At 36.8% G+C, this 26,513-nt stretch overlaps 1 protein-coding gene across 1 annotated transcript in view; it reads left to right on the top strand.

The window, feature by feature from the left end:
- The first annotated feature begins 4,613 nt into the window (after window positions 1–4,613).
- IRAG2 (inositol 1,4,5-triphosphate receptor associated 2) overlaps window positions 4,614–26,513 on the top strand; it is a 70,456-nt gene continuing 48,556 nt past the window's right edge. The window contains exons 1-3 of the mRNA XM_046011532.1: window positions 4,614–4,686; window positions 7,658–7,759; window positions 8,850–9,013. Coding sequence (XP_045867488.1) covers window positions 7,688–7,759; window positions 8,850–9,013 — 236 coding nt within the window. The 5' untranslated portion in view covers window positions 4,614–4,686; window positions 7,658–7,687. The remainder of the gene's footprint in view (window positions 4,687–7,657; window positions 7,760–8,849; window positions 9,014–26,513) is intronic.

Here is a 26,513-nt window from a genome sequence, read left to right as displayed (position 1 = left end):
TATACCACATTTTATTTATCCATTCATCGGTTGATGAACATTAGGGCTGTATCTACTTTTTGACTGTTATGAATAATACTGCTATGAAATTTGTATATATGGTTTTGTGGCAATCTGTATTTTCTTTTAAGCATATATTTAGGAGTGGAACTACTGGGTCATATGATAGCTCTATGTTTGACTTCTTTTTTTTTTTTTTTTGAGAGAGCATACACATGTGAGTGGGGTGAGGGACAGAGGAAAATGGACAGAGAATCCTAAGCAGGCTTCATGCTTAATGAGGAGCCTGACACACGATTTGATGCCACAACCCTTAGACCATGACCAGAGCCAAAACAAGAGTTGGATGCTTAACTGGCTGAGCCTCCAGGTGCCCTTTTAGGAACTTCCACACTCTCTCCTGGTACCATTTTACATTCCCACCAGCTATGCATGAAGACTCAGATCCCTCCACAACCTTGCCAACACTTGTTACTATTTATATTTTTTATTACAGTGGCAATTTCTAATATAAGAGTATCTGGTTTTGTAAATCCCTTAATCAGCAAAGATTCAGCTGTTATGACTTCTTAATGCAGAAAATGAGAGCTTGGGGAAGAAAAAAATCTATCCTTCATTGAATTAAGGGATGATAGCCTACAAAAATGATTTTTTTAACCATATTGCATCTAAAAAGTCTATATTTAGTGTATATTTTTGTTATATATTCCATACATTCTTATTAGGAAACTAAAGAATATTAATAAATTTAGGAATTTTTGTCATACTTACTGTCAAATAGTTTCTTTGAGTAATACTTTTTGTTGTAGTGTATGTGTGAAATGATGTACTTAAATTTCATGTATGTATGTGGAGTTTTCAAGTTTCCTAGCAGATACCTAAGTTCCATGCGTATGTGTGTGTTTACATATGCATATATTAGGATATATATACATATCTCATAGTTTAGACATTCAAATTAATTTTATTCTAGGAATAATTCTTTCTGGAAAACAACTGCCATGAACAAGCAGTAGAAAGAGTCAGAAGACTTGGGTTCAAATCCTGTCCTCTCTACTTAAAATCTTTATGACATCAAACAAGTAGTTAACCTCTCTAAGTCTCAATTATCTCATCTACTAAATGGTTGTGATATTTTCTACCTAATCCCAAAACTTGGTAGAAACGCAAATGAAATGATTATGTGAAAAAACCTTTAGAACTATAAAGGGGTATCAAATATGTATGATTTTATGATGATTCTATTTCTGACTATGCTGATTATTTTTCTAGGTTTTCAATTCAACTATATATATATATATATATATATATATATGTAATTTTAAAAAAGATTTTATTTATTTATTTGACAGAGAGAAGGAACACAAGCAGAGGGAGTAGGAGTAGGAAAAGCAGGCTCCCTGCTGAGCAGGGAGCCAGATATGGGACTCGATCCCAGGACCCTGGGATCATGACCTGAGCCAAAGGCAGATGCTTAACTACTGAGCCACCCAGGCGCCCATATATTTAGAAGCCTTTGCCAACAAGCTTGCTTTTGGCTTGAATAAACAGATATATTCTAATATTTACTTTGCTAAAACAAACAAACAAACACATCTTGAACATTTTTAAGCTGTGTTTTTAAAAGAGGAAGAGTATTTTTTCTTGCAATCCGGCTAATCAGATTTTAGCAAGTCTAGGTTATATTGCTGGATAATCTGTGGGTTTCTTCAGTACTTGTTATCCAAGAGGAAGAGTCTCTTATATGTTCACAAGGACTCTGTGCTCATATCCTATCACACTTTCATTTTTGGGGAAAAAAAAGATTCAATTGGTCTTCTTGTTATATGAAGGGTAGAATAGTGGGACAGGCACTTGGCTAGATCTGAAGATTCATATTCTATCCTCAGGTCTGACTCTTACTGTGTGTGACATTGGGCAAGTCTCCTAATAGTGCTGAGCTTTGATTTCCTCACTGGTAAAGTGAGGGCAACAACCCTGGCCTCTCGGGTTGTTGGGAGGCTGATGAGAAAGTTGTTTATAAAGTAGGAAACGTGTACCCATTAAAGGTGCTTGAGAAACATGTCTCCCTATTGGAATGATTTCGTGGTATTATCTTTCACCAAAGCAATGTCCCAATGGCCTTCCCTAAATTTCTCTTTTCAGATGCAGTTACATACATATGAGAACACTTTGCTTAATAAAGATGCAAGCTTGCGGAAGGTTGGTACCATTCGTTCACATGAAGTTCCATGGGATTTGCTAACTCTCGCTAAATCATAATGGATATGCATTTGAATAACTTCACCCCTATTAAAGTACCTGATCCTACTATCCTGTGGCAAGACTTTCCTTTATATAAGAACATTCACAAAAATGTTCCTCTGAGTGAAGAATACTGACTTCTCTGCCTTGGATAAGTAAATTCTGGTTGTATTCATCCATTTACGTAATAAATATTAGTGTGCCAATTTACCAGTTACTGGCTAGGTATGGTGATGTAGTTTTAAGTCATAATAATACAAATGCAGTCATTTATCTTAGGGAAAAAGACTAATGTGTTCCCCAATTATTTTCTACCTAGTTCGATTGATTTGATAGGTAGGTAGGTAGATAGATAACATTCTCCTTATCTTTATATTCTGTGATCATTGTCTATGTGATAAAATATTCTGGCTACAGAGATGCTGGTTATGGTGGCTTTAAGAGACATAGGAAGGACACGGTATAAGTTAATAAACTTCCACATTCCAAGACAGGGAAGTAAATAAAAAGCCGTGTTTCTCTTTTCCTTTCTCTGAATGTCATCAAGTTTCAAAGGAGTCATATGAATTGTGGACATTGACGAGGCTATTGAATGTTGTACCAGCTTTCTTTGTCGTGAATGTTCTTTGTCTCCATACAGTGACATTATGGTAGTCATAACTCGGGTTTCCCCACCACTTTGCATTTATGCCCAATGTTTCTATGGTATTGATTGAACACTTCCCACTTGACAGGTACCGTGCTAGTCATGAGATAAAATTATAGGTCAGACATTGACCTACACACTGTGATTTTTACAGATTATCCCTTGAACTGGATAAAAATGGATGCCTTAATAATGCATTTGCAAGTAGACTAAGTTTTTTTCCTTAAATACGTCATGGTAATAAATACAATTTTGACTTGAACTTAAGAATTACCCTTCAGAGTTTAATTTCATTGAACCAGACAAATACAAGCATAATGGAACAAGTTAGGTATAGCTGCCTTGCTGTCCCATACTTTCTGTGTGTTTTTAATCATAAACACAGACTGGCTTGATTTTCAAATATTAATATTGGTAGAAGGTCTTATCATCTTTGGGCATTTATACTTCTTCTGTGGCTCTGGTTAATAGTCTACATAATATGATTTGGTAGACTCATTTATTTGCTATTCTCTCTTCTACTTTTCAGAAGGATTTAAGTATAGAAGAACTTAAGTCAACCATCATAGAATATGGAACCATTATAGAGGTATACCATAATAATCTCAAAGTTTGCAAGATGGGGTTGTTGAAATGTAAATTCCCCACTAAGTACAATATATAGCCTAATGTTGTATGTGATTGCAGAATTTACGAGGGGATAAAAACAAACTGACTCATGAGTTACAGCATTTGCAACAGGAACTTATTATGTAAGTAGAGCAACTTCTCACCAGCCTTCTCTCCTGTGTCTCCATCCCACATTATTGGCCTGCTGAGTTATATATGATTCTTTGAACAGGCCACATTCTTTTGTACTTTCATAAGTGATATTTTCTCTGCTTTTCTCTAATAGAACTCAAGTTTTCTATGACTCTCCCTTGCTTTTCTCTTACCTTGAAATTAAGAAAACCTCTCGAGTGCATGCATGACATGCTGTTCCTATCTCTTCCTCAACACGCATCACCTTAGAATAGTTTGGTTTTGAATATGCAAAATATGCTAGCCCAGGTGTCTACAGAAGCCACACAGATCCCAAAGGGAGTAAAATCGCTGGGGTAAGTCCACATACTTCTGAGAGTGACAACTGAGAAAAATGAATTAGCCATATGAAGGCCTCCTAATCAAGAGTATAGGGGCCCAGGGTGGCTCAGTCAGTTGGGCATGTGATTCTTGATTTCAGATCAGGTCGTGATCTTGGGGTTGTGGATTCTAGCTCAGCAGGGAGTCTACTTGAGATTCTTTCCCTCTCCCTTTGCCCCACCCCCACTTGTGCATGCTCAATCACTGACATTCTCTCAAATAAGTAAATAAATCTTTAAAAAAATACGTATGGACCCAGTGTAGCTGTATCTTCTGATTTTTTAAAGAAAAGCCAGAACTCTAGATTTCCAGTGAAGCTTTTTAATTTTTAATTACTGGCTCCGGGTCTTCAAAAAAAAAAAAAGGCATGGCCTTCTTGTTTGCAACCACATAGAGTCAGTCACTAATCTATGTAGCTCCTGGAGGACAGACTATCTGTCATTTCTCTCTCTTGCTGAGTATCTTCTACAAACCTTGGCACACATGAGGACCTGCTGTGTTTGGTGATTAACCCCATTTTGCTGACTTCGAGTCCCATCTAACCAGACTAGACTATTGCTTTTGTTTTTTCAAGAAATGGGATCCAGTTGAATATTAGTGGAGAGTGTAATAGAATCATCTCTGAAGAAGAAAAATCTTTACATTGTGAACTCATTCTTGCTCAGTCTGCAGAGGTAGGTAATTATCATCAAATGGAAAGCTTGAAACAATGAGACCACATGCAATAGCTCTCTATTAGGTGAAGGCCCAAGCTTGTTGAAAAGTGCCTATGACATTTTGAGGAATCTGTTGATTATTTCTAGAATTCAAGTCTAAGGTCTCTTAGCCTGGGGTGGGGGAGAGACCTTTATCTTTTTCAAGTTATGGCTGAAAACCATAATGAGGATCAAGACTAAGGTTGAAGAAGATCATGTGTTCAGTGAATCCGGACTTTAGAAATCATTATTTCTCGATTTTAAGAGAAAGTACCTGTGCTGATCCCCAGCCTGGGGTCCAAAATGTTACAGTGGAGCCCCATGAACCATTTTTCAGCATTTTCCTAAACCTCCAAAGCAAATGTATCTGCCAAAAATAAAGATGCTTAGAAATAACATTAAATCTCTCTGCTCCAACATGTAATGGTAGCAGCCCAATGTAACGGCATTGATTATTGCATTCTGAACAGAAAATAGAATTTTCATGTTTTTGGTTAATTTTAAAATGCAAGTGAATTATTACTTGAATCTTTGTTAGGTAGAACCAGTTTTTTACAACATGGGAGGAAATAATCAAAAGCCTTCGTGATAATGAAATGTTGGTGATCCCCCCCAATACTTTATTTTCATGCCTTTGTGCTTTCCAGTTTGTGCTTGTTAGGTTAGGAAATGCTTTATTAGCAAAGTGCTTTCTTTTCGCCATTTTGATGGGCTCTCCATGTCTGTGGATGATGGATATGTCAGAATGTCCTCCTCTTGACAGCTGTGATACGACCTTGAAAGGAGGGGAAAAATGTCTTTGGGGCTAATGCTGTTTGAATTTCTCCTGCCAAGGATGCTGGGGCAACATATGCTGCCTTCATCTAAAGCTGTCTCAGGCAGCCTTGGACATTGTGCTGAGGGCTGTGCTTTCCTGACATTCTGTTTCAAATACTCATCATCTTACTGTGTTTTTGAAACCAAGCCAAACTGCCAGACTCAGTGAAATGGTGGCAAATCTGCCACAGCAGTCCTCTGAGATAATGATGATGTCAAGATGCCAGCCTGTGAAGTTCTAAACTTCTAAACAGGGGTTAAGCAGCTGGCGAAGTTCTGGCTCTGAGGTTTATCCCATTAATGGTTTAGGAGGTTTGCCTTCTAATTGAAGTCTAGAAATAAGAGGTCTATAAATGTTTTCCAATAGACAACAAAAAGGAAGTTAAATGTGCTATTGTCATATATCTAAAGTCTGACAGGAGACGGATGCTTTGAGAGAACTATGAGAAATCGCCTTTGGTAAAGATCATCTGAGAGTGTCTTTTATGAAAGGAAGGGAGAGACCCAAGAAACCATCTATTATCAGTGGGATTTATTGAACACCCTCCCAACAGTTGTTTTTTCTGTGAATTTCTTTACCTTCCCCTATTTTCATAAAATTAAAACCATAGCAGTTTATACTACCCACATGTAAATGTTACCTATTAGATAAATGCTTTTCCTTAAGAATGAATAAATGTGGGGTGCCTGGGTGGCTCAGTGGGTTAAAGCCTCTGCCTTCAGCTCAGGTCATGATCCCAGGGTCCTGGGATCGAGCCCCGCATCAGGCTCTCTGCTCGGGGGGAGCCTGCTTCCCCATCTCTCTCTCTGCCTGTCTCTCTGCCTACTTGTGATCTCTGTCTGTCAAATAAATAAATAAAATCTTAAAAAAAAAAAAAGAATGAATGTTAAGTGGCAGCCATCCTAGAGAGAAAATGTAAACCATTGTTTGGTAATGTGGGAAGACTTTGTAAGTCTTCTTAGAACTCTTCGATGTGTACAGTTAGATTAACCCATGAGCTTCATTTTCATAAAATAAAAATACTGTTCTTTATTTGAATGACAGAGTTGTGGACATTTTAACAATTATTTCAGAACAATGAAACCGAATGGCAGTGCAGTTTATTTTTTATTATTTTTAAAAGATTTTATGTATTTGTTTGACAGAGATGACAAGTAGGCAGAGAGACAGAGAGGCAGGCAGAGAGGGGGTGGGGAACAGGCTCCCTGCTGAGCAGAGAGCCGATGCAGGGCTCCATCCCAGGACCCTGAGACCATGACCCGAGCTGAAGGCAGAGGCTTAACCCACTGAGCCACCCAGGCGTCCCGGCAGTGCAGTTTAATCAGTTTGTCGTCTCTGGATATGATGATAGACCAAGAAATGCTGTTACTGAGAAAACTTGAACAAAAGGGAGTAGAATTCACAGCTATGCTTCAAAAACCGGAATTGTATAACATATGTACTGTGGCGAGTCACTGGCTAGGAATGTCTGCAGATAACTGATCTATGGCCTGTTGTCCAGACTCAAATCACTCCTCCTATGAAAAGAGATTTTTCTAAAACCTTCTTGAGGTTGATTTCTAGTTCTGGCTGTCAGTTCAACCTCAGTCAGGTTGGTCATTAGATATGAATTGTTTGGGCTTATTTTTCCTATAGGCTAATCTGTAGGATCAGAGAAGACATGGTATCTAGTAAACCATTTCTTTCTGGCTAGAAGCTAGTACCGTTTACTCCATTTTGATTTTTGACTGGAAACAAGATGATCAGAAAATGCAGTAAACATATTCATGTTGGTATTTCCAGTCCCTTTCACAGTGCCTAACATACAGTAGGTAGAATTTAGTTGAATGAGTGAAACAAAGTCCATAAAAATGCTTGTTTCCTACTATTTGAGAGGGGAATAAAAGTGGGTACATTTTGTTTTGAAAAATGATTCTCTCTGTATGTATTCAGCATATATGGAGCCATAAGAGTGGGCATTTATGCATGGCGACATCCTGGGATAAAGGAAAGTCATGGGGTGGCATTAAATGAGAAGGAATTCTGTATGGTGTCTTCATTGTCTATATGATAGACCTTAGGTCTAAATTACTTCTTATATATGGCCTGTGCCTTTCACCTGAATTCCTAGTCGAACATGTGGAATTTTTTCAGCGTGAAGAAGTTTCCGAAGTTGAAACTGTCATGGGTAGCACTCTACAGTGGGAAACTGATTCAGAAATTACTGTGAAAGAAAAGTGGGAGAACAAACTTACTGTAAGTGTTTCATATTTTGTGATTTTCCTCGGTTTTATTCTGTTTTCTTAACATAGGTAATACTTATTACAGGCAGTACCATTTCTAAGACTGTATTGTAGTCTTCTGCTATCTCGGTCTGTGGATGTCTATGGAAGGTATGTCTGGGGATGCGTGTGGGTGTGTGCCTGTGGGTTCGAATAAGAATGAGAGGGGGAGGGTAAAGGTAAGTGCGTGTGACTGAGGGTTAGGAGAATTGTGGGCGAGGGTGATAATAAGTGTGTGTGAATTTGAGGGTGAGAGCAACTGTATATGAAGGTAAAAGTGTATGTGAATGTCAGGAAGAAGGTGAGAGTAAGGGCATGTGATGTGTTGTTAAAGAGACAATAAAAAGGATTTAATAAAGTATTTTATTTGAATCCTGTGAAAATTGTTAGTCTAAGCTTGGATTTTTCCTCTACCTACTAAAATTCTCTAAATTTGATGAAATGATTATTATGCAAAGGAATGTTATTCCTGAAATTCTGACAATTTTATTATCCCAAATTGGCAGAACATGAGAACTTAGTTATTTTTTTGTTATAAAGGAAGCATAGATGAAGAAATTTCTTTTATTTTTCCATTACTTATCTCTACTTCTTGACTTCCTCTAACATCCATCAGCTTCCTACATTAAGCTAAAGCAAGAAGCAAACTCTGAGAACTCTGGAATATTAATATCAAGCCCTTTAACAAGCCCTTTTTTAAAAGTTGCTTTTGAACATGCTAATAAACAATTACTGATGTTTATTGCATCTCCTTGTCTCATCCTATTCTAAACCAATTGTGATGATTGATGAAATTAATGGTCAGGGACCACTTATATTTAAAAAAAATAAAAAGTCTTTTAGGCACATAACATGTACCCAATATGTACTTGTTAAAATGAGATAATCAGTTCAAAGAATAATCAGTTTGGGGGCAATTGAGAATTGGTTTCCGTTCAATTAGAATTTGGGGGTTTAATAACCATGAATACTGTTGAGACAGGATGACCATAACATTTTGTTTGCCTGTCATTTGTTTATATTTAACACTGGAAGAGCGAGTTTCTTTTGTGACTTTTTTGCAGGAATTCAAGTATATAATGGAGGAGAAACTAAATCTTTGCATATTAATGCTGAACAGCTTGGGAAACCACAAAGAATCTCTTGATAAAGAATTTGTCAAATTAATAGAGATTTTGAAGAGATTCAGGATGGAATACTTTTATTTCAGAGAAGAATTTCTTTCCAGGTAATGATCATTTATATGTAAGAAACCAATGCTTTATATATATGACACATTTGTGATTGTACCATATAGCATTCAGTTTACTTTTTCCAAGTTGTATACATTGATTTCAGATGATACTTTTTCAAAGAAGACATTTTGTCTGATAATTTTGAATTCTGAAATAGTGTGAAATTGACATATATTCAAAATTGCAAATACTGAACTTTAAAATTTCTGGAAACCCTGTATAATGAGTTATTTTCACTAAAAAGGAAGTTAGAATTACAGAATATAGAATTCTTTTAACCAGAAAGGACTTTAGAGATCATTTAGTAAAATCTTGTTTTTTACAGGGGACTGAGGCATAAGTATATAAATTTTTTTTTTATTTTTAAAGATTTTTATTTATTTATTTGACAGAGATCACAAGTAGGCAGAGAGGCAGGCAGAGAGAGAGGAAGGGAAGCAGGCTCCCTGCTGAGCATGTGGGGCTTGATCCCAGGATCCTGGGGTCATGACCTGAGCAGAAGGCAGAGGCTTTAACCCACTGAGCCACCCAGGTGCCCTGAGGCACAAGTACATAAAGTGAATTAATCAAGACCTGAAAGTTATTAATGGAAAGTATATGAAGTGATTTATTAATGGAAGAATTTGCTGAGTCTATTGACTTCTATCCCACTGGGCTTAATTTTCTGCCTCAGTATACAATATCTTGGATTAGGCACTAATTAATTAAATTTCAAGGAAAAGAAGTCAGAATAAAGGATTCTAAATGTAAAATAATTTACTGTCTTACTGTTCCTCTAACCTTAATTCTTATGTTTATGGGGAAATTCTTAAAATTTGTATACTCTATAAACAACATATTAAACAAGGGCAGCTATTTTATCTTTTATTGACCACTATTTATATAGCTGCTAGGACCATACTAAGCATTCACTTAAGAAATGCTTTTTCAGTGAGTGAATGAACATGGGTGTATATTGAATTTGATTTTAAAAAAAATCAGGGCATCTGGGTGGCTAAGTCTGTTAAGCGTCTGCAGCTCAGGTCATGATCCCAGAGTCTCAGGGTCAAGTCCTGGAATCAGGTCCCACTTCAGGCTCCCTGCTCAGCAGAGGATCTGTTTCTCCATCTGCCCTTCCTCCTCCTCATGTTCTCATTCTCTCTCACTTTCTTTCTCAAGTAAATAAATAAAATCTTAAAAAAAAATTAAAAATGTAGTTAGAAACAAAAGTTGCTTGAAGAAAGCCAGAAGAAACTATTTTATCCACCGCCCCCCCAAAAAAGAAAACTGGATACCAGAGACAGGTTAATACCAGAAGGAACTCTCAAGAACATGATCTTCAGCTTTCCCTAAGAAGCAGGGAGCCTAGACCTTCCCCATAGTGGTAAAGGTGTGGGTTAAGTGGATATGCAGCTTCCTTACATGGATACCATCTCCACAAAAGGGAGCGTTGAAATTCTTCTAGTTAGCAACAAGGAATTATTTGGAGGGGAGCCTGCACTAGACTCATTTCTGAACAAGTGAATCTTCTGTATTATTCTACAAGACACACAAGCACCCAATTAAGTAACAGTAGGTGCAATTTGTTGAGAGCTCACTGTGTTGGAGGTAGTGCTAAAAATATGACACACTTTTATCCAGAGAGGTTCAGTGACTCACCCAAGGTTACCCAAGAGAGATTAAGTGACAGCTGGGAGCAGCCCTAGATCTGTACAACTTCAAAACCTGTGTTCTTTCAACTATTAATCCTCCACCATCTGCTTGCTAAAACTGAATAAAATATTCATTAAAAATATTCTGGGAACCTGGCATTGGGCAAAATACCACTCATCCCTGTAAGGATGGTTAAGCCCCTGCCTTCTAGATATAATTTAAGACAGACAAAACCATTTAGTGGCTACACACAGAATGATTTAGTTATTTTTAACTGGGAACAAGAATATGAGTGGAGTGGGGTGCCTGGGTGCCTCAGTGGGTTAGGTGTCCAACTCCTGATCTCAGCTCAGGTCTTGACCTCAGGGTCATGAGTTCAAGCCCTGTGTAGAGTTGAGAGTTCCTTCTTCAAGTTCCTTCTACATGCTGTAGTTCAGCATGCAGGACTCCATGCTGGGTGTAGAGCCTACTTAAAAACTGTATCTATATGTATCTAAATATATGGAATATTTTGTGGGTATGAGAATAAGCATTCTATATTTAGATGAGGTAGGAAATATTTATTAAACTTTTAGGGGCTGTTAGCTGAGGAGAAGGCTTTCATTCTGTTGCAAGATAAATAGGCTCCAGTGCTAAGGAATGGGAAGAATTAAGTCAAGGAGAGGCAGTGAAAGAAAAAACTGCTCTTGAAGGTCTCAGAAAAAAATGTCATTTGTGCAACATTCAAGTCCCAGCTCTTTCCAGTTTTTTTCCTCCTAGGTACTAGAAAATTAAATGAGACCAAAATCTCCACATCCATGAAACTAGTATCTATGAAGGGACATAAATAGTAAGCAAATTAAGATACAAGTACATAATATAATGCCAGGGAATGTTAAGTGATATAAAAGTTAAAGGAGGATAAGAAGATCAAGAATGATGATTTTAGGAAAAATGATCAGGAAAGGCTTATGAATGAAGTGAGAGAGTGAGCTAAAAGATGATCTGGTAAGGGTTCTTGAGGAATTAGCAAGTGCAAATGCCCTGAGGCTTTAAGCAATTTGGTATACTTGAGCAGCTGCAAGAGGGCAGTGTGGCTGGGGTGGAGTGAGTGCTAGGCAATGGTAGTGGATGAAGTTAGAGATATAGGTAGGTGTTAGAGTCACTGCCTCACAGTTCATGCTTAGGGATTGGGATTTTTTTTTTTTTAAAGATTTTATTTATTTGACAGAGATCACAAGTAGGCAGAGAGGCAGGCAGAGAGAGAAAGGAGGAAGCAGGTTCCCTGCTGAGCAGAGAGCCAGATCGGGACTCGATCCCAGGACCCTGAGATCATGATCTGAGCCGAAGGCAGAGGCTTAGCCCACTAAGCCACCCAGGCACCCAGGATTGGGATTTTATTCCAAGTAGATGGGAAGCAGTCAAAGGGTTATAAACAGGGAAGTAACATGACATATTTTGAAAGATTATTCTAGCTGCTGGTAGAGGATTGTCTATAGAGGGAGAAAGTGCAAACAGTGATACCAGTGAGAAGAGTTTCTTCAATAATCACCAATTAGAGATCTTGAAATCAATTTACCAGGTTATGAGTCATTTTAAAAAATAAATATAAGATATCAAAGTGTATTTCATATAGTAATATTTCATAAAAATATTCAGCTGTGTGTGTATGTGTGTGTGTGTGTGTGTGTGTGTGTACCTGGTTGAAATATAAAATATTTGCTGGGTCATGGTCAAAAAAAGCCACTGAGTTAGAAACTTTTTTTTTTTTTTTTAAAGATTTTATTTGACAGAGAGAGAAGAGCACAAGCAGGGGGAGTAGCAGGCAGGAGAAGCAGGCAGAGGGAGAAACAGGCTCCCCACTGAGCAGGGAGCCCTGTGTGATGTGGGGTTCAATCCCAGGACCTTGGGATCGTGACCTGAGCTGAAGGCAAACCCTTAACCAACTGAGCAACCCAGTCATCTTGAAGCTATTTCAATAGCCTAGGTGAACCGGTGTAACGTGAGTCCAGGTGAGCACTTGCCCCTGGCTTGTGTTCTCTCTGTAGCTTTCTTACTCTCAAACAAATAAAACCTTAAAAAAAAAAAGTCAAAAATGAAGAATTTTGAAAACAGCAAGAGAAATTTTGTGGTGTACAAGGGAAGGACCATGAGAATATCAGTGGATTTCTCAGCAGAAACCTTGTAATTCAAGAGGAAGTGGGATGATACATTCGAAGTCCTAAAAGCAAAAGACTACCAACCAAGAACACTATTTTGAGTAAACTGTCTCTTGAAAATCATCGATATAAGGACTTTCCCATATAAGCAAAAGCTGAAAGAGTTCACTACCACTAGACCTGCCTTAGTAGAATTGCTAAAGGAAGTTCAAGTTGAAACAAAAGGGTTTTAAACAACAGTATGAAAACATATTAAAGTATAAAATTTGCTAGTAAAGGTAAATATATAGACAAATACAGAATACTGTAATACTATAAGAGTGATGGACATGAGAGATCCTGGTCAGAACCTCCCAGCAAGTCACTTCTGGATTCCTGACAACCCAGAAACAACATGAGATAATAAATATTCATTGATTGAAAAAAAAGTGGTGGGCAAATCACTTTTAATTTAGGATAAAAGTTTAAAAATTATATGTTTATTATAAAAACATGTTAAGATACACTATATACAAAGTTGTAAATTGTGACATCAATAACAAAGTGAAAGGAGTGGAGAAGTAAAAGTGTAGTTATTGTATGTGATTGAAGTTAAATTGTTACCAGCTTTAAAATAGACTTAAGTTTTATGTAAGCCCCATGGTAACCATGAAGAAAATACATATAGAAATACACAAAAGAAAAATGAGTCAAAAATGTTAATTAAAAGAAACATGGAAGAAAACAAGAAGGGTGGAAAGAGAAAAGGACAACAGGACGGACAGAAAACAATGAAAAAAAATGTCCATAGTAAATCCCCCTCTAACAATTATTTTAAATGTAAGTAGATATAACTTTCTAATCCAAAGACATAGAGTGGCTCAATGGATTAAAAAACAAGAACCAACTATATGCTGTCTACAAGAGACTCACTTCAGATGTAGGGACATGCATAGGCTGAAAGTGAAGGGAGGCAAAAAGCTGTTCCAGGCAAATACTAAACAAAAGAGAGCCAGGGTGGGTATACCTTATCAGAGAAAATAGACTTCAAATTAAAAATTGTCACAAGAGACAAAAGGACATTATACAGGGATAAAAGGACCAGTTCACTAGGAAGATATGATTATAAATACATATGCACTCAATATCAGAGTACCTAAATATATAAAGCATACATTGACAGAATAGAAGGAAGAAATAACAATATAATAGTAGGAGACTTCAGTATATGATTTTCAATAATGGATACAACATTGAGACATAAGGTCAATAAGGAAACAATACACTGGAACACTGGAACAATCTAGACCAGATGGACCTAATAAACACATACAGAACATTCTATTTTGTAGCTACAGAATATACATTTTTCTCAAGTGCACATGGAACATTCTCCAGGATCATATGTTATGCCACAAGACAAGTTTTAACAAATTTAAGAAGATGGAAATCATACTAAGTATTTTTTTAACCACAATGGAATAGAACTAGAAATCAATAGCAGATGGAAAACTGGAAAATTCACAAATACTTAGAAATTAAACAACACACTGCTGAAAAACCATAGAGAAGAAATTAAAAGGGAAATTAGAAAATATCCTGAGACAAAACTGAGAGCAGCATACCAAAACCAATGACATGCAGCAAAAGCAATACTGAGAGAGAAGTTAACAGTAACAAATGCCTACATCAAAAAGGAAGATCTCAAATTAACAAACTAACATTGTAGCTCAAGAAACCAGAAAAAGAACAAACTAATTTCAAAATTAACATACAGAAGGAAATAATAGAGTAAAGGAGAAATAAAGAATCGAAAAACTTTTAAAAAATCAGAAATTAAGTTAGTTTTTTAAATCAGAAAATTTTATTTGTTTAACATATTAACCATTATATAGCTTTATAATTTAAATTCCAGTATAGTTAACATACAATGTTATCTTAGCTTTAGGTGTACAATATAGTGATTCAATAATTCTATTCATTTCTCAGTTCTCACCATGATGTGTGTGTTTGTAATCTCTTTACCTATTTCACCCATTACCCCGTTCACCCCTGGTAATCATTAGTTCTCCATATTTAAGAACATTTTGGGGGGTGTGTTTGTCTCTTTTTCCTTTGTTCATTTGTTTTGTTTCATAAATTCTATGTATAAATGGCATTTGTTTTTCTCTGATGGACCTATGTCACTTTAGCATTACACCATCTAGATCCATCCATGTTATTGCAGATGGCAAGATTTTATTTTTTATGGCTGAGTAATATTCCATCAGATACACACACATGTCCACATACACTCTTACACATACTATACCACATCATCTTTATCCATTCATCAATCAGTGGATACTTAGGTTGCTTCCATAATTTGGCTATTGTAAATAATGCTACAATAAACACAGGGGTACATGTATCTTTTCAAATTAACATTCTTGTATTCTTTGTGTAAATACCCAGTAGTGGAATTATTGGATCATATAGTAATTATGTTTTTAACATTTTGTGGAATCTCCATCCTATTTTCCACAGTGGCTGCATTCTTATCAACAGTGCACGAGGATTCCTTTTTCTCCACATTCTTGCCAAAATTTCTTGTTTCTTGTGTTTTTGATTTTAACCATTTTGACAGATGTGAAGTGGTATCTCAATGTGGCTTGGATTTACATCTTTCTGATGATGAGTGATGTTGAGCATCTTGTCATGCATCTGTTGGCCATCTGTATGTTTTTGGAGAGATGTTTGTTCATGTCTTCTGCCCATTTTTAATTGGATTATTTGTTGTGGAGTGTTTATAAGTTCTTTATATATTTTGTGTATGTCTTACCAAAGCAAGCACTATAAGTTCCTTATATATTTGGGGTACCAACCCTTTATTGAATATGTCATTTGCATATCTTTCCAGTTCCATAATTTGTCTTTTAGTTTTGTTGATTATTTTTCTTTGTTGTGCAGGGTTTTATTTTTATATACTCCCAAAAGTTTATTTTTGCTTTTGTTTCTCGTGCCTCAGGAGACAGATCTAGAAACATATTGCTGTGGCTGATATCAGAGAAATTGCTTCCTGTGCTATCTTCTGGGATATTTATGGTTTTAAGTCTCACAGTTAGGTCTTTAATCCATTTTGAGTTTATTTTTGTGCAGTGTAAGAAAGTGGTCATATTTGTTTCATTCATTCATTCATGAGAAAGAGCACAAGTGGTGGGGACAGCAGATGAAAAGGGACAAGCAGGCTCTTTGCTGAGCACAGAGCCCAACACAGGGCTTGTTCCCACAACTCTGAGATCATGACCTAAGCCAAAATTAAGAGTCAGTCACTTAACCAACTGAGCCACCCAGGTGCTCCATAGTTTCATTCTTTTGCATGTAGCTGTCTAACAACAGTGTACTCCAACACCATTTGTTGAAGAGACTGTGTTCTCCCATTGCATATTCGTGCCTCCTTTGTCGTAGATTAATTGACCATATAAGCGTGGGTTTTTTTCTGGGCTCTATATTCTGTTCTATTGATGTGTCTTTCTTTTTCTGACACCATACTGTTTTGATTACTACAGCTTTGTAGTATATGTTGAAATCTGGGATTGTGATACTACTAGTTTGCTCCTTTTTTTCCAGGATTTCTTTCACTATTTAGGGTCTTATGTGGTTTCTTATATACTTTAGGGTTATTTGTTCTAGTTATATGAAAAATACTTCTGGTATTTTGATAGAGATTTTATTAAATCTGTAGATTGCTTTGGGTAACATGGACATTTTAACAATATTTGTTCTCCTAATCCATGAGCATGGGCTTTCTTTCCATTTGTTTGTGTTGTCCTCAGTTTCTTTCAACAGTGTTTTATTGTTCTCAATGTACAGTTCTTTCACCTCCTTTGTTATGTTTATTCTTAGGTATTTTGTCATTTTTGGTACAATTATAAATGAGATTGTTGTCTTTTTTCTTTTTTTATTTATTTTTTTAAAAGAATTTATTTGACAGAGAGATCACAAGTAGACAGAGAGGCAGGCAGAGAGAAGAGGGGGAAGCAGGCTCCCCGCTGAGCAGAGAGCCCCATGCGGGGCTTGATCCCAGGACCCTGAGATCATGACCTGAGCTGAAGGCAGAGGCTTAACCCACTGAGCCACCAAGGTGCCCATTCTTTTTTCTTTTTAAAGATTTTTTTTTTTTTTTATTCATTCGACACAGAGAGATCATGAGTAGGCAGAGAGGCAGGCAGAGGGGGAGGGGGAAGCAGGCTCCGTGCTGAGCAGAGAGCCCAGTGCGGGGCTCCATCCCAGGACCTGAGATCATGACCTGAACCGAAGGCAGAGGCTTAACCCACTGAGCCATCCAGGTGCCCCGAGACTGTCTTCTTGACTTCTCTTTCTGTTACATTATTAGTATATAGAAACACAGACAATTCCTGTGTATTGATTTTATACTTTTTTTTAAGGTTTTATTTATTTATTTGACAGAGATCACAAGTAGGCAGAGAGGCAGGCAGAGAGAGGAAGGGAAGCAGGCTCCCTGCTGAGCAGAGAGCCCGATGCAGGGCTCAGTCCCAGGACCCTGGGATCATGACCTGAGCTGAAGGCAGAGACTTTAACCCACCAAGCCACCCAGGCATCCCTGATTTTATATTCTGTAACTTTACTGAATTCATTGGTGGGATCTCTAGAGTTTTTTTTTTTTTTTTAAAGATTTTATTTATTTATTTGACAGAGAGAGATCACAAGTAGACAGAGAGGCAGGCAGAGAGAGAGGGAGGGAAGCAGGCTTGCCACTGAGCAGAGAGCCCAATGTGGGACTCGATTCCAGGACCCTGAGATCATGACCTGAGCCGAAGGCAGTGGCTTAACCCACTGAGCCACCCAGGTGCCCTCTAGAGTTTTTTATATATAGTACCATATCATCTGCAAATAGTGATAGTTTTATTTCTTTCTTATCAATTTGGATACCCTTTCTTTTTTTCTTTCTTTTTTTTTTTTTTTCTGATTGCTGTGATTAGGACTTCTGGTACTATGTTGAATAGAAGTGGTGAGAGTGGACATCCTTCACTTATTCCTGATCTTAGGGGGAAAACTCTCTTTTTCACCATTGAGTATGATGTTAGCAGTGGGCTTTTCAAAATGGCCTTTATTAGTTGAACTATGTTCCCTCTAAACCTCCTTTGTTGAAGGTTTGTGTCGTGAATGGATGTTGTACTTTGTCAAATGCTTTTTCTGCATCCATTGAAATGATCATATAGTTTGTATCCTTTCTCTCATTGACATTATGTGTCATGTTGATTGACTGGTGCATATTCAATCATTCTTGCATCCCAGGAATAAATCTGACTCAATCATGGTGAATGACTTAATATATTGTTGAAGTTGGTTTGATAGTATTTGGTTGAGGATTTTTGCATCTATGCTCATCAGAGATATTGGCTTGTAGTTTTGTTTTGTTTTGTTTTTGATGATGTCTTCATCTGTTTTTGGTATCAGGTAATCCTGGACACATAGAATGAATTTAGAAACTTTCCTTTCTCTTTTACTTTTTTTTAAATAGTTTGAGAAAAATAGGCATCAACTCTTCTTTATTTTTGTTTTTTTTTTAATTTAAATTTAAGTTAGTTAACATATAGTGTAGTGTTGGTTTTAAGAGTAGTATTTAGTAGAATTCAGTGATTAATCACATATAACACCCAGTGCTCATAAGAACAAGTGTCCTCCCTAATGCCCATCGCCCACTTCCTATCACCCACTTCCCTTGCAGCAACCCTCAGTTTGCTATATTTAAGAGTCACTTATGGTTTGCCCCCCTCTCCGTTTATCTTATTTCATTTTCCCTTCCCTTCTCCTATGTTCATCTGTTTTGTTTGTTAAATTCCACACACATATCAGTAAAATATATTTGTCTTTCTCTGACTTATTTCACTTAGCAAAATACATTCTAGTTCTATCCATATTGTTGCACATGGCAAGGTTTTATTCTTTTTGATGATGAGTAATATTCCATTATAAATATATACCACATCTTCTTTATCCATGAGTTGATGGACATCTGGCTTCTTTCCATATTTGGCTGTTGTTGATAATGCTGCTATAAATGTTGGGGTTCATGTGCCCCTTCAAATCAGCATTTTTGTATACTTTGGATAAATAAATACCTCGTAAGAACTCTTCTTTAAATGTTCAGTAAAATTCACTATGAAGCCATATGATCCTGGACTTTTGGTTGTTGGGAGTTTTATTATGAATATGATTATGATTATAGATGCAATTGCATTGCTGGTAACTGGTATGTTCAAATTTTCTATTTCTTTCTGATTCAGTTTTGGGAGGTTTTATATTTCCAGGAATCTATCCATTTCTTTTAGTTTGTCCAATTTGTTGGCATATAATTTTTCATAATGTTCTCTTAAAATCCTTTATATTTCTATGTTGTTATTTCTCCTCTTTCATTCCTCATTTTGTGTGTTTGAGGCCTCTTTCTCTGTCTTTCTCTCTTTTTCTTTCTTTTTGATGTCTGGCTTTAGCCTTATCGATTTTGTTGATCTTTCCAAAGAACCAGCTCCTGGTTTCATTGATCTGTTCTATTGTTTTTCTCAATTCCTATTTCATTTATTTTTGCTCTAATCTGTATTATTGCTTTCTTCTACTGGTTCTTGGATTTGCTCTTCTTTTTCTAGCTCCTTTAAATGTATGACAAAGTTGTTTGTGATTTTTCTTGCTCCTTAAGGTAGGTCTGTATTCTGTACACTTCACTCTTAAATCGGCTTTTGCTGCGTCCCAAGGATTTTGACCATTAGTTTCCATTGTCATTTGTCTCCATATAATTTTTATTTCCTCTTCGATTTGTTGACCCACTCATTGTTTAGTATCATGTTATTTAACTTTTGTGTGTTTTTGTTCTTTCCAGATTTTTACTTGTCGTTGATTTCTAGTTTCATAATGCTATGGTTGGAAAAATGCATGGTATAACTTGAGGTCCTGTTTTTTTGGTTTTTTTTTTTTTAATTTATTGAGGCTTGTTTTGTGGCCTAATATGTGACCTATTCTGGAGAGTGTTCTATGTGCACTTGAATGTGTATTCCACTGTTTTAGGATGAAATGTTCTGAATATATCTGTTAAAGCCATCTGGTCCAATATGTCACTCAAAGCCATTTTTCCTTATTGATTTTTCTGTTTGGATAATCTATCCTTCCATGTCAGTGGAATATTAAAGTCTCTTACTATTGTGTTGCTTTCAGTTATTTATTTTATATCTGTTAATAGCTGCTTTATGTATTTGGGTGCTCCCAAGATGGGTACATATATTTATATATATAAATATAACATACAATTGTTATATTTTCTTGTCGAATTGTTTTATGGTTATATAATATCTTTGTCTCTTGTTACAGTCTTTGTTTTAAAGTCCATTTTGTCTGGGATGTCTAGGTGGCTTAGCTGGTTAAGTGGCTGTCTTCAGCTCAGGTCATGATCCCAGGGGTACTGGGATGAAGCCCTGAGTCAGGCTTCCTGCTCAGTGGGGAGTCTGCTTCTCCCTTTCCCCTGCCCTTCCCCCTGTTCTTGCTCTCTCTCTCTCTCTCCTCTCTCTTAAATAAATTTAAAAAAGTAAAATCCATTTTGTCTGATCTAAGTATTGTTCCTCTGGTTTTCTTTTACTTCCATTTGCATGATGAATGCTTTTCCATCCATTCATTTTCAGTCTGCATGTGTCTTTAGGTCTGAAATGAGTCCCCTATAGGCAGCATATTGATGGGTCTTATTTTCTACCCATTCTGTCTCCCTATATCTTTTTATTGGAGACTTTAGTCCATTTACATTCAAAGTAATTGGTTGGTAGTCATATTTATTGCCATATCATTACTTGTTTTATGGTAGTTTTTGTAGTGTTTTGTCCCTTTCTTTTGTTCTCTTTTATCATAGTTTGCTGAATTTCTTTAGTGATATGCTTGGATTCCTTTCTTTTTATTTTTTTGCATATTTATGACCAGGTTTTATTTGTGGTTCCCATTAGGTTTATCTATATAGTCTTTTGCATATAGCATTCTAAAGTAATTTGATGGTTGCTTAGGTTTGAACTCATTCTAAAAACATTAAATTTTTACTCCTTTCACCCCAGAATTTATGCATATGATGTCATACTTTACACCTGTGTGTGTAAATCCTTGACTGATTTTTATGGATATACTTAATTTTAGGGCATCCTATTTTTCTTATTCCTGCTTGTGGTCATTCTTTTCCACTCAAGAAATCCCCTTTAACATTTCTTGTCAGGCTGGTTTAGTGGTGATAAATTCCTTTAATTTTTTTTCGCCCCAGGATACTCTCTCTCTCCTTCTATTCTGAGTGATAGCCTTGAAGGATAGAACATTCTTGGTTGCAGGTTTTTTCTTTCAGCACTTTGAACATATCATTCTACACCCTCTAGCCTGCAAGTTTTCTGCTCAAACATCAGCTGATAGCATTATGGGGCTTCCCTTGTGTGCAACTATTTCTTTTGCTGTTTTTATAATTCTCTCTTTGTCACTACTTTTTGCCATTTTTTTTTTAAGATTTTGTTTATTTATATTTTTTGCCATGTTAATTACTATGTGTCTTGGTGTGGATCTGCTTGTGTTGATTTTGTTTGGGGTTTCCTGTGCCTGGTAGATCTAGATTTGTGTTTCCTTCTTCAAAAATTTTCAGCTATTATTTCTTCAAATATATATATATTTTCATATATATATATATATACATATATATATATATATATCTTCCTCCTCTGCTCTCTTTTTTTCTTCTGGGATCCCTATAATATGAATGTTGTTATGCTTGATCATGTCATTGGTTTCCCTTAATCTATTTTAATTTATTATTATTTCTTTTTCTTTCTCCTGTTCGGCTAGATTGCTTTCCACTACTTTGTCCTCCAGGTCACTGATCCATTCTTTCTCTACTATATTTTAAATTTCATTTATTGAGTTACACATCTCTGATTTGTTCTTTTTTATGTTTTCTATCTCTTTGTTGAGGGTCTCACTGAGATCCTCCAGTCTTTTCTCCAGTCCCTTGAATATATTTATTTCTATTATGTTAAATTTTCTAACAGGTATATTATTTATCTCTGTTTTGTTTAGCTGTCTTGCTGTGATTTCCTCATTTTGTCTAACTCTCTGTGTCTATTTCTATGTTTTAGGAAAGGTCAGCTCTGTCTCTTATTCTTGAAATTATTGGCCTTATGAAGAAGCGGTCCTGTGGACCTCTTTTGTGCCATGCCCCTGTTCACCAGAACCTGGTCTTTCAGGGGTGTCTCATATGTGTGTTGTGTGTACACTGCTATAATGGCTGAGCCACATTTGCCTTCAGTCCAGTCATCTGCAGTGGCTCTCCTTGCCTGTTGTTGGCATAGTTTGATTTCTGTGTTGTTAATGGGCCGGTCTCAGGCCACCCTGGGCTTGATTTGTGTCAGACGGGGCTTTTGCCAGAGCTGGAATAGCACCAAACTTCAGAGAGTTCTCCCTGTGTTGTCCCATGAGAAGATTTCATTGGTGGGCAGGGACTGCAGTCAGACAGATACCTACCCCCAATCCACTGCTAGGGTCACAGTCAGGCTAGTGTGTGTTATCTTTCCCTCTCTCCAGGGGAGGAGTCAGTTTGGAGCAGTGTTGGCCCCTGTCAGGTCTGCTTGCACACTGTCAGGCTAGTGGCACTGCTTTGAATGGACTCCTGTGAAGGACACTTTGGGGGGACAGGCCTGTGGGAGAATGGAGGGATGGGGTGTACTGCCTAGTCTGGGATGCAGGGGGAGCATTTGCAGGAGAATGCACGTTGGGGTGCACTATTTCTAAACTAGGCAGAGGGTGTTTGCTCTGTGCTGGTTCCTGCAGGTGTCTGTGTATCTAGATTGGGCTAGGGGGAGGGAGGGAGTTGAAGAGGAAAATGGTGCCCACCAACTCTTTTGTTCTTACAGAATCTTACAAAGATCCCTACCCCTCCAGCACCTGCTCTGAGATTAGTAAATAAATCTCCTTCCCGTATACCCCAAGTTTTTTTTTCAAACTGTGTTTCTATGCTGTATCTCAGTGGGACTGTTTGTTGTGTTGCCTCTTTAAGTGTAGGGACTCAGTTTCCTATTGCCCTCCAGCTCTCCCGGAGCTGAGCTCCCTGGTTTTTAAAGTTCAAGGTGTTATGCTCCACTGATTATAAGAACTTGTGAAATTAGGCCCCTCTGGTTTTCAAAGCCCAACAGGGATTCATCTTCTCAGTGTGGCTCTGACATGCCTTGGGGGGAGTATGCTCCTTTCCCCTCTCTGTGCCAATGGCATCCTTCCTTCCCTTAGAGAGTCCTGTGAGTCAGTTTGGTTCCTGGCCATGTCTCCACCCTTGCTACCCTCTTCAATATGGCCTCTTCTTTTATATTTAACTGTGTAGAGTCTGTTCTGTTAGGCTTTGGGTCATTTTCTAAGTTATTTACAGTGATGTGTGTGTTATCTAGGTACACCTGTGGGACAAGGTGAGCCTAGGATCCTCTTCTTCGCCATCTTTTCTGAAAGCCTAAATTTTTTTTTAAAAGATATAATTGACAAACATTTAGCTAGACTAGGGAAAAAAAGTAGATTCAAATAAGATCAGAAACAGAGGAAGAAAAATTACAACTGATGCTTCAGTGAAGGGGTGGGAGGGTCATAAAAGGCCACTATGAGCAGTCATATACCAATAATTGGATAACCTTGAAGAAATGGGTAAGTATTTAGGAATATACAACCTACCAAGACTGAACCAGTGAGAAAAAAAAAATCTGAATAGAACAAAAAATAGTAAAGAGATTGAAGCAGTATTCAAAAACCCAACAAAGAAAAGATTAGGACTGGGTGGTTTCACTGATAAATTTTGCCAAAGATCTAAGGAAGATTAATAGTAAGAGATTATTGAAGACTTTTGAATCTTTCAAAAAACTATAAAGGTGGGACCACTTCCCAATTCATTTTATGAGGTCCGTACTATCCTGACACCAAAACCAAAGACACTACAAGCAAAGAAAACTACAAGTCAATATCCCTGATGAGTATAGGGGCAAAAATTCTCAACAAAATACTAGCAACCAACTTTAATTTGGACAATCCAAAATGAAAATTGGAAAGACAATCGCATTTAAAATACCATCAATAAGAATAAAATAGGAATGAACTTAAGCAAAGAGGTGAAGACTTGTACATTAAAAACTGTAAAACAGGGGCGCCTGGGTGGCTCAGTGGTTTAAGGCCTCTGCCTTTGACTCGGGTCATGGTCCCAGGGTCCTGGGATCGAGCCCCGCATCGGGCTCTCTGCTCCACTGGGAGCCTGCTTCCTCCTCTCTCTCTGCCTGCCTCTCCGCCGACTTGTGGTCTCTGTCTGTCAAATAAATAAATAAATAATCTTAAAAAAAACAAACTGTAAAACATTGCTGAAAGAAATTAAAGAAGATACAAATTAGTGAAAATATCCTGTGTTCCTAGATTAGAAGACTTAATATTGTTAAAATGTCCATGATACCCGAAGTCATCTACAGATTCAGTGCAATACTGATCAAAACCCTACTGGCATTTTTTAAAGTAATAGAAAAAGAAATAATTCTAATATTCACATGGACCTGCAAAGGATCCTGAATAGCCAAAACAATATTGAGAAAGAAACACAAAGCTGGAGGTAGTACACTGTTTTATTTCAAAACATATTACAAAGCAAAAGTAAATTAAACAATATGGTAGTGGCCTAAGGACAGTGGAACAGAATATGGTGCCCAGAAATAAACCCATGCATAAATGGCCAGATGATCTGTGAATAAGGGTGCCAAGAATACACAATGGAGAAAGGATAGTCTTTTCAACAAATGATGTTGGGAAAGTTGGATAGTCATGTGCAAAAGACTGAAGTTGAACCCTTGTTATATACCATATACAAAAATCAACTCAAAATTTAAAGACTTAAATATAAGAACTAAAACTGTAAAACTCCTAGAGGAAAACTTGGGAGAAGATCTTTATAATATTGGACTTGACAATGATATCAAAAGCACAAACAACAAAAGAAAAGTTAGATAAGTGGGTCCACATCAGACTTAAAAGTTTCTGAACAGCAAAGCAATTAATAGAGATAAGATACATTATGGAATGAAAGAAAATATTTGCAAACCATATATCCAATAAGGGGTTAATATTAAAAATACATGAAAAACTATAACAACTCAGTAACAAAAACCCAATTTAAAAATAGCAAAGAACTTGAATAGACATTTTTCCAAAGAAGACAGTTGACCAACAAGTATATGAAAAGATGCTCAACATCATTCATCATCAGGGAAATGCAAATAAAACCCACAGTGAGTCATTCACAATGATGAACGAATCACACCTGTTAGGGAAAGCTATTATTAAAAACCAAAGGAAGAAAAATAACCACCAAAAGATACTGAATGTTGGCAGAGATGTAGAGAAATGATTAAAACTTTGTACAGTTAGTAGGAATTTAATACAGTGCAATTGCTATGGTAAACAGTATGGAATTTCCTCAAAAATTAAAAATGGAACTGCTATATGATCCAGCAATTCCACTTCTGGATATATGTGCAAAAGAATTCACAGCAAAAATTTGAAGAGACCTTTACACATCCATGTTCATTACAGCATTATTCACAATAGCCAAGATGTAGACAGAGCTTAAATGTTTATCAATAATAAATGAATAGAGAAAATATAATTGTGTGTGTGTGTGTGTATCAATAGAATATTATTCAGCCTTAAAAAGAAATTTTGTCACATGTGACAACATGGATAAATCGAGGATATTATGCTAAGTGAAATTAACCAGTTACAGAAGGACAAATATGTCATGATACCACTTCTATAGGTAACTACAATAGTCAGACTCAGAGAAGCAGAAAGTAGAATGGTGGTTTCCAGGGACTAGAAGAAGGGGAAATGGAGAGTTGCAGTTTAACGGGTATAAAGCTTCAGTTATGCAAGATGAGTAAATTCTAGAGATCTTCTGTACCACATTGTGTCTAGAGTTAACAATATTATACACTTAAACCTGTATTAAGGGGGTAGACCTCATGTTAAATGTTCTTACCAAACTTAAAACAAATTTGAAATTTGAAATTTAAATTTAAAACTGACTGTAAGGGCTCAGTAGGCTGTTTGTTTAGGTAGTTTTTTATTTTTGTTTAGGATTTTGTTTGCTAGTTTACCATGATGGTAAGCATTCTGTGTGACCATCTTTGTCTCTTGTGTGGTTCGTCTTATAGTTAGGGCTATATATATACCAAGAGATTCTGACTGTGTTAATGTTTGAGAGGCGTGCACAAGGCTTAATCTGACAGTGTCTTCCTCATTGCTTTGAAGCTCCCGAAGTTTAACATCCCTTTGAGCTAAAGATATGACCCTTATTCAGGTCAAGTTGTTTCCAGATAGTCATTGATATATTGATACCTAGCATGATTTAAATAATCTCATCAGCTAACTGAGAGGAAATGCATTTTAATAAATTTTGGAGGATTAGAGTTGGACTCGAAAGAGAGGTAACATAGCAACACTAAGAGATTTGGAGTGGAAAAGAAAGGGAGGGGGTTCAAGTTTTCGGTCACGTTTTCAGAAATACTAACATCTAGTGTTCCATCTGTGCTTGGGGCAGCGCTTCCTGTGCTCACGATTTAGCATGATTGACAGCTCTTAAAGAGAAAAGGCCACGGTCATGACCCAAAGCTCTTATTTCCTTTCTTTTTTTTTTTTTTCTTTTCCCTCATCTTTTCCTTTCTTTTTC

This window comes from Meles meles, chromosome 7, assembly GCF_922984935.1.
Source record: "Meles meles chromosome 7, mMelMel3.1 paternal haplotype, whole genome shotgun sequence".
Lineage (NCBI taxonomy): Eukaryota > Metazoa > Chordata > Mammalia > Carnivora > Mustelidae > Meles > Meles meles.
This window is presented reverse-complemented; position numbering and strand designations above follow the sequence as displayed.